Here is a 12,090-nt window from a genome sequence, read left to right as displayed (position 1 = left end):
GTCTTCTTGTACATTCTCTATTTCCACTATGTGAGTAGCGGGTATCCCATTTACATGCTTCTCCAGCCAGTCTAACAGCAGATCTACTTCTTCTGCTACATGCCGATGCCTGGTCCCCCCTTGGGAAAACACGTCACCATCATAGCAGTGGGTGACAAGGTCCTTACTGCCTGACTCTGAAGAATAGGAGCAAACTGAAGGAATGCCTTCCTTATCACTCTGGTTTCCAACCGACTGATGAACCGCTCTGTTTCTTTCTGATTCCAAGTACGTTGAACCACTAGGTCTTGACAGTGAACATTTCATCCCTAGAGACCGGCACCTGAGGTCATCTTTATCCAAATGGAAGACTCAAGATAAGAGATCCACTCCCACTTCCAGAATCTTGCGTACCAGCAACTAAAGCAAAATTCTCCCTAGTTTATGTCATCAGAAGGAGCCTTATGGAATACACTTGGGACTGAGGTGATCACTTTGAGATCAAGGCCCTCTGTAAGAATTTTATGTACCCCCTTACCCAAGGAACTAAATCCAAGACAACTGCCATGGAGCCCAGTAACTGAAGATAAATCTATACTGTGGATCTCTGAATCATCGATAAACCAGGTATCTGGTTCTGCACTTCTGGAGCTTAATATCTGTTAAGCAGATGCAGTCTTCCCTGGTGTCTAACTGAATCTCCAGGTACTTCAGAGACAGAGGGTAATAAGTTGCTGTTGTCAAAATGAAAACCCAGCCCAAGTCCTGCAACAATTGCATCACTCTGGCAATCGCTCATTTGGTTTCCTGGGCTGACTTAGCTCAGATCAATCGTCCAGACACAAATCCACCAAAATAATTTATCTACACAGGGCCATCACCACAACCACCACCTTGGAAAAAAATGTTGGTGCTGTGGCCAATCCGAAAAGGAGAGCCTATCACTGAATGTGCCCTCCAATTACAGCAAAGATAATTCTGAAGCCTTTTTTTCATCAAGAAATCTACTGTAAAAATGCTTCTGTCAGATCCAATGACATTAACAGTTCTTCTTGTTGTATTGCTACTATAATCGACTTCAGAATCTCCATCCTGAAGTGGAACACCTTCAGATGGCAAATCTGCTTCTGTCCAGAATAGGGACAAATATACCCTTCTTCTTAATTAACTCAAAGTAAACAGAGTACCGATCCCAACTCTGAGAGGATGGGAACAGAAGCAACGCCCCTATATGCAGCAATCGCAAAAGCATTCATACAGCTTCCTTGTCTGAATGGAGCAACAAGGGGAAACCATAACGCATTCAAAATAAGACAAGAAAACGCCAGAGTGTAGCCATCCCTGATGACTTCTAAGACCCACTGATCTGAAGTAATGTGGATCCATCTTCCTGTAAAAGACTGACAACTTCCCATCTAACCTTTATGCCAGACAGTGGCCTCCTGCACTTTCACTGGAAGGTCTATGAACTTCAGAGCCCCTGCCCTCCTCTCTCGACTCCATTCTTACTTCCCTTGTTGGAGCTCTAAAAAGAGTGGAATCTATTAAAGGGTCTAGATCGCTGGTTACTCACTGACCTTCCTGGCATTACAAGCTTGGAATCTCTAAAGCAGCTCCTAACCGGAGCTGGTCACAACATCCTCTAAGGCTTGTCATGGGGTGTGGGGGGGGGGCGGGGGATTGAGTGCCCCCGTGGTTTCCACCAGCTTTCCTACATCTTCTCCTTGAAGGAAAGTTTGGCACACCTTGTCAAATCTGCTGACCAGTTACATAGCCACAGCATAAGAACATAAGAAATTGCCATGCTGGGTCAGATCAAGGGTCCATCAAGCCCAGCATCTTGTTTCCAACAGAGGCCAAACCAGGTCACCAGAACCTGGCAATTACACAAACACTAAGAAGATCCCATGCTACTGATGCAATTAATAGCAGTGGCTATTCCCTAAGTAAACTTGATTAATAGCCGTTAATGGACTTCTCTTCCAAGAACTTATCCAAACCTTTTTTGAACCCAGCTACACTAACCACATCCTCTGGCAACAAATTCCAGAACTCAATTGTGCATTGAGTGAAAGAATGTTCTCCGATTAGTCTTAAATGTGCTACTTGCTAACTTCATGGAATGCCCCCTAGTCCTTCTATTATTCGAAAGTGTAAATATCTGAGTCACATCTACCCGTTCTAGACCTCTAATGATCTTAAAGACCTCTATCATATCCCCCCTCAGCCGTCTCTTCTCCAAGCTGAACAGCCCTAACCTCTTCAGCCTTTCCTCACAGGGGAGCTGTTCCATCCCCTTTATCATTTTGGTTGCCCTTCTCTGTACCTTCTCCATCGCAACTATATCTTTTTTGAGATGCAGCGACCACAACTGTACACAATATTCAAGGTGGGTGCAATTGTTATGGAATTAATCTGAGCCAAATCAACTGAAATCAAAAAGGGTTGGTAACACTAGTGGGCCTCAGCAAGACTGAACACTAATCTTAACATCAGGAATAATAGTGAGGTTACCACCCTTACCCTACAAACATATGGCTTCTGGGAGCTGTAGACAAGACCCAAGTGTTAAAAAGTAAACATCAAAGCAGCACTAGGGTCTAATGTGCTGAACTGTGGGGTCAGGACTGATAAGAACAAGGGGGGTGAGGGGTGCACGCCTGTCTCAAGCAGTGTTAGATTTCTCACAAGTAGTATAATTAGCAAAACTGTGAGTGATCAAACATTACACACTTCAGGAGGCCCTCGACACCTTGGGTCCTAAAGAACATTGTAAGGAGCATCTACTTTGCTTCACATACTACTAAATAAATAAAATAATTTTGATTGTTTTCCTTGTCTGATTGTTGCAATCAACCATTTAGTGTTATCTGAGCAATTCTCTTTGTCTAATTATTCCTATAAGCTAGTAATAAATCTATTATTACTTTTACCTGGCATCGAGGTGTTTTAACTCAATGTGCATTTGTGAAAGACAGAAGTCTTAGGATGCGCCTTCTTGGTCCGAACCCGGAACAATGATGGACAGCTACAATGGAAGCCAACCTGAAGCCTAGACCAATTCATATGAGATGTTTGCCAAAAACACTATCCCTGGTTCCACCTGAGCTACCTTCTTCCAAGACCCTGCCCCTGCACCCCAAATAATTTTCCTGGATGGGATGAGACAAATACAGTCCTGCCCTAGCAGTAACATTGCTGTACACAGCAGCCTACAACACCAAACCAACAGCCTCAGATACCTGCTTAAACACAACCTCTATCTTCCTATCCTGAGCATCCTTGACGACAGAGCCCCCTTCCCACAGGATTAGTAGTCCTTCTAATGGCAGCACAAATGAACAGGCCCACCTTAGGAATTTTCAGCTTTCCTTTCCTGAAACAGGAGAGATACAGCCTCGCCATGGTCTTACCCTCTATAGATTTATCCCTAGGGTATTCATTAAACAGATATCAAATCATTTTGTTTCCTTAAACTCATTAATATGGTTTTCAGAGTAAACAGACCCCCCTCCCCCTTTTTCTTCCGCTACTTTCAGTGTCCTTAGGAACTGTGAAATTATGGAAGAAAGTTCCTCTTTGTGGAACAACCAAACCACAGATGAAACATCCTCTTCCCTGGGAGAACATTCCCCCCTCCTCCAACTATCTCTTTAAAAAAATGACAGAACAAAATTGCTGGACTTCCTGCCCTCTCAATCCTTCTCTCTTCTGCTCTAGATTCACAGAAAGAGTTCCCGGGAAGGGCATGCCTGCTGGAGAAAGACCCGGAGCTGCATTCAGCCCTGTAAGAAAAAAAAGGCCATGAAACGAGAGGCCCAGGAAGAGGAAGGAATCACATTTCCATGTGAAGAAGAAGAAAAAAAAAAAAGGAACTGCTCTACCCGAAGGAGCTGCAGGCCAAATCACTTGTAAGGTCCAAGACCAACGGAACCAGCAAAGGAGGCTTTTGTTTTCAGCTGCTCTCTTCTCGTGGGTCCAAGTAAGGCAAGCACGTTGGCAGGAACGACCTGCAGACAACCCCAGCAACACAGCAACTCGCCCCAAGACAGACTCCACATGCTGCCCTCTCCCACTCTCCTTCCAGAAGATTTCCAGAGCTGACCCTCTTCCGGTGCCTGACAGTGCAATCAACATGCACCGTAAACTACTAAATGCTTCCCGCACTCCTGAAGCAACGCCACTACTTCCTCCCCTATCTCAGCCTGCAATCTATGATCACACCGCTGACAGGAAAAAAAAAAAAAAAAAATCAGTAACTACAACTCACCCTCAGACAGCAAACTTCTTCTGCTTTCTTTTTTTTAAATAGTTTTAACAAGAAGGCACCAGGCATAGCTACAGAGTTTAGGAGAAGGGAGGAAAATATAGCGAGGGAAGCCTTGTTTAGTCTTTTCTCTCTTTTTTTTTTTTTAAGAGGAGAAACTGTGGAAAAAATGAGGAGGGAGGGGAAAGAGATGTAGATTCCAGGAACTGTAGCCAGGGAGAAGGCTGTTCCAACAACTGGAAGCCCCTGGTCCGGTGGCTGTGCTCAACTAAGGAAAGGACTACAAGACTTTCACCTCAAGAAATGCTCATCCAAATTTCTATCTTCTTCATCTGGCCTAACCAGGCCTCAGCTCACAGCACTGCATGCTTGTCTGCCATTTGCTGGAGAAACAGAATACTGGTAGGCGGAGATTAGCATGGGAGCTTCTACAGCAAACCTGTTAAGTCTCAGTCTCTGTCTCCATCTGCTGGTTGGGAAGTATAAATCCATGCGTCTGGACTGGTCTGGCTGGCTGACTAGGAAGTGTAAGATTTCTGTAAATTTTAGGATAATTTTTTGCACATCTAAAGTGTCCCACTTAATTACTTTTCTTGGTCTACCCCACAGTCCTATGGACAGAACATTTAAAAATGCCCACCAAAGCAGTTAACAGATTAAGTACACTTACTAACAGCATCTCACACAAGACAGTACCTTTGGTCTCTTCTACAGCCAGCTTATCACAGATTTGCTTTTCATAGGTGAAGAGGTGGTCCAAAGCCTCTTTGTAGAGTTCTGCTTCCCGGAGAACTTGATTCTGATACAAAAGCAACTCGCTGTACTCATAGTCCACTTTGTCAGGAGATGTCTAGATACATACAAAACAGGAATCTTGTGTTTCGCTTTTATTTAATTTATTTATTGCATTTCTATGCCTTCAATCTGTATTCAATCATAACGGTGTGCAATTATACAATAAAACAGATAAGATTACATAGTAAAATTTGACATTATAAGAATGAAATAAAATGATAAAAACAACAAAAGATAAAATAAAATAATGCAGTAAAAAAAGTTTCGCCAGTATCTCTGCATAAATATCAACTGTCATCCTTCTACTACATACAGAAAATTCAGTTCAGACTTTAAGAAAATAAACTTTTAAGAAGCTGCTGTTTACCAATCACTTCATACATATATATTTTTTAATCAGATCATTGTCAAAAGGACAGAGAGCATTTAGAGAGGAATAGTGGCAGCAAAGCCAGTCAAGACTGCTCCGAACTTAACACTCTGTTGCCCAGCAAATGCCATGGATTTCGTGATTAAAACTGACACATAGCAAGCCAGTAATGCATTGTAGATTTATGAAACATTTCATTTCCTCCTTAAAAATGTTTTTGTTCTGAAAGTCATTGTTATGAGCCATGGTCTTTTAATAGTGGAGGTTTTTTCCCCCTTAATAATTTGAAAGATTATCCCAGAAACAATATATGGGACACTTTTTGCGAGTTTGAATTGACATGGATTTCATAAGAACATAAGAAATTGCCATGCTGGGTCAGACCAAGGGTCCCATCAAGCCCAGCATCCTGTTTCCAACAGAGGCCAAACCAGGCCACAAGAATCTGGCAAGCACCCAAACACTAAGACGATCCCATGCTGCTGATGCCAGTAATAGCAGAGGCCATTCCCTAAGTCAATTTGATTAATAGCAGCTAATGGACTTCTCTTGGTTTCAGCTCCTCTTACTCAAGTTAACTTGGGACTACTGCTTCACTGTCACTAACAGCTCAGGCAGAACCAAGTGCTGTTCTTACAGTGACACTCAAGGCCTTATTCAAAAAAGAATTCTGTACCTAAGGAAAAAAAAACACCTTTATTGAATACGGCCTTGCAGAATGTTTTTTCTCTAAGAGTCATATTGACTAGGGTAGTTACTTAGCTCTAATAACTGTTCTGGGAAATTAATGTATACATGGGATCATTTGCACTTGTTATGCAAAAGCATTTTAAAAAGGGCCAGATTTCAAAATTATTTATAAAAAATATGTAGTAACGTTGTCAAATGCTGCCATGGACTCATGCCCGCTGGTAATTCACCACCAGGGGGGCAGGAAAACTCTCTTAAATACTCTAACTTTGGCAAAGCTCCTCAAAGGCAGCAAAGAGTAATCACCGCCCTAAGAGATCAATAATAGCAATCTGTTTCTTGAGTACAGCCCACAGGCAGTTCCAAAATAAATGAAAAGACTGGCTTGTGAGACACTAGTAATGAGTCATCTTCAGAGAACATTACAGGTACCTAACAGCCCCTTCTCCAAAGACGAGCAACCCAAACAGAGCCACGCACATGGAATGCAACTGGCTGAGTTGTTTTATGTATGCAGCAAAAGGGCTCAAGAACCATAAATGCGAATGGAACAAAACACACTTTTTCCACATTTTAGAGAGACAAATACGATGATGATGCTTAAAAACAATCTTAAATGGGCAATGAAAGGAAGGAGTTGAACATTGTTCCAGAAACATTTACTTATTTATTTAGGCGTTTCATGTGCCGTCGATCCAAAAGAAGATCACAACGGTTTACAAAGTCAGCTTTAAAATTCTTGGTCGACATTCACGAACTTTGTCAGCTTTCATATTCTAGGTTAACACAACAGCAAATGCATATTCTCATTCATATCCATACATATTCTAGGTCAACACATTGCGTAATATATAATCTAGTACATATTCATACATTTTCTAGATTGAAACAGCAGCAACTACAGATTCTGATAATACATTTAACATCATTTGGTCCATATTGCTCGCTCCGCTAACAATCTCTGGAACTGACATTGCAGTTATCAGCATTTTGGGATTTTACGTTAAATCGTATGCATTTCTAAGGAGCCATGTTTTTAGCTCACACTTGAAGCTCTCTCTCTGTCATCTGACGTAATGACTCTGGAAGACAATTCCATAACTTGGGGCCCGCTATGGAAAACATTCGTTCTCTTATTTGCATTTGGTGTGTGTTCCGAATAGATGGCACCTTTAGAAGTCCTTTGTTTTGTGATCTTAAGGTTCTCTATGGTGTGTAATGTTGAAGTGACACTCCTAATAAGCATGGGTTATTATTGCTGATGATATTGAAAATCTGGGCTAATAATTTATAATGAATTCTGGATTGTACAGGAAGCCAGTGCAGTGCTATCAGCAAGGGGATGATGTGGGCAAATTTCCTTGTCCCCAGTAAGAGTCTAGCAGAGACATTTTGAAGTAATTGTAGTGACTTTAGTAGACCTGAGGGTACGTCTAGTAATAGGGAGTTGCAATAGTCGTAAGTTTGAAAATATTAAAGTTTGTAAGCCAGTGCAGAAGTCCTGTACTGTTAATAAAGGTTTCAGCCGATGTACTATTTTCAGCTTGGAGTATCCTGTTTTGATTAATTTGCTTATATGCTTTTTCACAGTGAAGTTCTCATCGATCTGTATTCCTAGGTCCCGTACTTAATCTGAGGGAGTAATAATAATTCATAGGTCTATTGTTGGGAGTTTGATTATCGTATCTCTCTTTGACCACACAATTTCAGTTTGGTTTTTTTTTGGGGGGGGGTTACAGTTATTTCAGTTGGGAAAGATTTTGTTGCATTGCCTTCATGTGTGTTGACAGACGATGCAGTTTTTTCAAATGTTTTGTCGAAAGGGATGTAGAATTGTATGTTCTGCATATAGGAAGAAGTTGATTCCTAGATTTGCTAGTTAATGCACATATAGCAGCAGACAGATGTTGAATAGAGTGGCTGAGAGTGCTAAACTTTAGGGGACACCTGTATCGATTGGGAAGTTGTCAGAAATTTGCCCAGTATGACTTGGTATGCCCTATCTTTTAGGAAGGAAGAGAGCTATTTGTTAACTTTTCCGTCTATTCTGATTTCTCTCAGCTGGTGGCATAGCAGGGTATGGTGAACTGTGTTGAATGCTGCTATTAGATCAATTAGTACCAGGATATATGATTCATTGTTGTCAAACCCATGTAGTACAGAGTTGGCTAAGGAAATGAGTAGGGATTCTGATGAGCGATTTTTTGTGAATCCAAATTGGCTTGGGTATAGTATATTATTGTCTTCTAGGTGGTTCTCTAATTGTGATAACTCTTCTTTTTCAAGGACTATAGCAAAGAAAACGTAGGGTGGATATTGGTTGGTAATTATCCCAATCATCAATTCTGCCAGTTTTATTTTTTAGGACTGGTTTAATCACAGCTTGTTTTGCACTAGTGGGGACCATTCCTTCTGCTAGAGAGTGGTTTATTATGGTTGGGAATATTGGAGTTATTACACTTTTTACTGTTTTCAAGGCACTAGCAGGTATAGGGTCCAGTAGGTGGATAGCAGGTTTGATTTTTGTGATGATTTGGTTTATTTCAAATTTGGATACTGGGTTGAATGAGTTCCATTTCACTTGACCAAATTTTTCATTTGGCTCTTTTGTTGGTAAGCAGGTGGAGAATTGTGTTTTTAGATTATTAATTTTGTTTAACAATGAGGTAGCATATTCACTGCATGAGTTCTTTGATATGGAGGAAGATGGGCCCTTGATTAGGTTTTTAACTGTTTCAAAGAGTAATTTGGAATTAAATATTACAACATGAATCTGTCTAGCGGAGTTGCTTTCCTGTAACAGGTGTTCTCCAAGGGCAGCAGGATGTTAGTCCTCACATATGGGTGATACTATCCACTGGAGCCTGGCATGGAAAACTTTGACAAGCACACTGAGCATGCTGAGCATGCTGCTAACCATGCATTCACGTGGGGTCCTTCTTGACTCTAATAACAGAGTTCGCAAAAAAATAAAATAAACCAAGAGAAAACCAAACTCTGCGGGGCAGTGGGCATGTTTCGTGAGGACTAACATCCTGCTGTCCTTGGAGAACACCTGTTACAGGTAAGCAACTCCGCTTTCTCCAAGGACAAGCAGGATGGGTGATTAAGTAGCTCCAGGCTTCTCTGAACATGTGCAGCAGAGAACAGGTGCCAACATGCACAACAACTAGAGCTGCATCAACCACAGGAGCAAGTCTGCACCCAAGGATAGGGCCCACGGACGGAGAGTTGGGTTTTCATGGCTGGAAGAGATTACGGAGCATGGACTGTCCAAAACAACTGTCCTGCTGGCCATCCTTGTCCAGGTAGTAATGTGAGGCAAAAGTGTGGAGGGAACTCCAGGTTGCCACACTGCAAATCTTGTGAATGGTGACTGCATGCAAGTGAGCCACGGAGACTGACTTGACCCAGATGGCGTGAGCTTTGACGTGACCGTCAAGTTGCAAGCCCATCTGTGCGTAGCAGAAAGCAATGCAGTCCGCTAGCCAATGAGATAGGGTCTGTTGAGAGACAGTGACTCCTTATCGGTTTCTGTCGAAGGAGACAAAAGGCTGAGTGGATACGCAGTGAGGCGCTGTTCCAAGTAAAAGGCAAGCACCCTCTTGCAGTCCAATGTGTGTAGCGCACATTCTCCCTGGTGGAGCATGAGGCCTTGGGAAAAAGGAAGGCAACACAATAGACTGGTGGAGATGGAACTCTGACACCACTTTGGGAAGGAACTTCGGATGTGTTCACAGGACCACCTTGTCATGACAAAACTTTGCATAAATTGGGTATGACACGAGAGCTTGCAGTTCACCAACCCTGCCAGCTGATGTAACTGTGACCAAGAAGATAACTTTCCAGAAAAGGTACTTTAGATCGCAAAAACACGATGGCTCTAATGGAGATTTCATGAGTTGCAAAAGGACTATGTTGAGATCCCAGGAGACCAGGGCGAGTAGGGGGCTTCAGTTGTAATAAGCCCCTCATGAATTGGCCCACGAGCAGATGGGAAGAAATAGCAGTACCATCCGTTTTCTGATGGTATGCCCCAATGGCTCTGAGGTGAACCCTCACTGAAGTGGTCTTTAGACCAGATTATGAGAGGGACAACAGGTAGTCTGAGTGCGGAAGGGGAGTAAGAGAAGGGATCCAGACTGCATCCCTCGCACCAAGATGAGAACTTTTTCTACTTTAGATTATAAGATTTTCTGGTGGAAGATTTTCTGGACTCCATAACAACATGTGACATCCTTTCTGAGAGGCCAAGGGCCCACACAATCACCCAGTCAACATCCAACCATGAGAGCCACGGCTTGCACGTTAGGGTGGTGGAGCCTGCCCTGGTCCTGGGTGATTAGGTCTGGAGCCGTCCCCAATTGATCGGGGGGTGCGAGGCCAGGTCCCAAAGGGTCGGAAACCAAACCTGACAGGGCCAGAAGGGGGCAATCAGAATCATAGAACCCTGATCCTGCTAGAATTTCTGGAGCGTTTTCAATATGAGAGGAAGGGGAGAGTAAGCGTACAGCACCCCAAGGCCCTAGTGAATCAAGAAAGCATCATCCATCGACCCTCCTGCTCCTTTGGCTGAGGGAGCAGAAGCGGGGCACTTTCCTGTTTTCCAAGGAGGCAAAGAGGTCTATGTCCGGTGTCCCCTAGGAGTGAAAGATCTGGTTTGCTACTTCTTGACTGAGGGACCACTCATGAGACCTGAACGCCCAGGCTCGAGGCATCTGCTAGGGTGTTGTCCACCCCCGGAAGATACACTGCCCGGAGGGTGATGCCATTTCAATGGCCCTTGACCAAGTGTGGTCCATTTCCTGATAGAGAGGGAAGGACCCAGTTCCCCCCTGCTTGTTCAGATACCACATGGCAACCTGATTGTCGGTCTGAACCAGAACCACTTTGTTCAGGAGTTGCTCTGGGAACACCCGAAGGGCGTACTGAATTGCTCTCAACACCAAAAGGTTGATCTAAAGCTGCGATTCCTGAGCAGACCAAAACTTCTGGGGGTGGAAGCCTGCAACATGTGCTCCCGACCCCATCCGAGATGCGTCAGTGGTGAGGGTGGCCTGGGGTTGAGGGCTCCAAAAGAGGTATCCCCGCTCCAGATTTGAGGGGGGTGCCCACCACTGGAGAGATTGTTACAACAGTTTTGTGATGTAGCAGGACCTGAATAGCCAGACACCACTGAGAACACAACATTCACTATTCTCTGAGCATGTGCAGCTGAGGAAAGGGGGTGAAATGCACAGTCGCTGCCATGTGACCCAGCAGACGGAGGAACTGGTGTGCCGAGACAAAGGGGCAACAGGAGACCTCTTGAGCAAGAGCCGCAAGGATCTCCACCCTGACCCGGGGCAGGAAAGCCTTCGCCTGGACTGTGTCCAGTCGAGCTCCGATAAAGTCCAGTTGCAATGACGGTTGATCAGAAACCCCAGGGTCTCCAAAGCCTGGATCATGATGTGCATGGAATTCTAAGCCCCTTGCTGGGAGTTGCCCTTGATAAGCCAATCGTTGAGGTAAGGAAACACATGAATCCCCTATCTTCGAAGATGGGCTCCGACAACCACCAGATATTTAGTAAAGACCCGGGGCAAGGATGCCAGGCCAAAGGGTAGAACGCGATACTGATAGTGATTCCTGTTGACCACAAATCACAAGTACTGCCTATCCGACAGAAAGAAAGGGGATATGGGCGTATGCGTCTTTTAGATCGAGGGAACAGAACCAATCTCCCGCCTTAAGAACGAAAATCAGATTGCCCAGCGAGACCATTTTGAACTTTTCTTTCACCAAAAAATGGTTTAAAGCTCTCAAGTCCAGAATGGTTCGTAGGCCACCCATTTTCTTGAGGGATTAGAAAATACCAGGAGTAGAACCCCTGGCCCTGTTGGCTGGGTGGCATGGATTTGACCTGAACAAACAGAACGAGGGCGGCGAGCACTATCCGAAGTATATGTAAATCCCCTGCTTCTCTCCACCAGGGACATGAAGGTGAGCA

The 12,090-nt window shown here is 43.8% G+C and overlaps 1 protein-coding gene across 2 annotated transcripts in view; it reads right to left on the bottom strand.

The window, feature by feature from the left end:
• The window catches only part of NAA15 (N(alpha)-acetyltransferase 15, NatA auxiliary subunit), a 180,636-nt gene that overhangs the window by 98,286 nt on the left and 70,260 nt on the right, over nt 1–12,090 (bottom strand). For both annotated transcript variants that reach the window (XM_029595406.1, XM_029595321.1), the window contains exon 6: nt 4,943–5,096. In XM_029595406.1, the coding sequence (XP_029451266.1) occupies nt 4,943–5,096 (154 nt within the window). The remainder of the gene's footprint in view (nt 1–4,942; nt 5,097–12,090) is intronic.

This window comes from Rhinatrema bivittatum, chromosome 1 (genome assembly GCF_901001135.1).
Source record: "Rhinatrema bivittatum chromosome 1, aRhiBiv1.1, whole genome shotgun sequence".
NCBI lineage: Eukaryota > Metazoa > Chordata > Amphibia > Gymnophiona > Rhinatrematidae > Rhinatrema > Rhinatrema bivittatum.
Note: the sequence above shows the minus strand (reverse complement) of the source record. Positions and strands in the feature narration are given on the sequence as shown.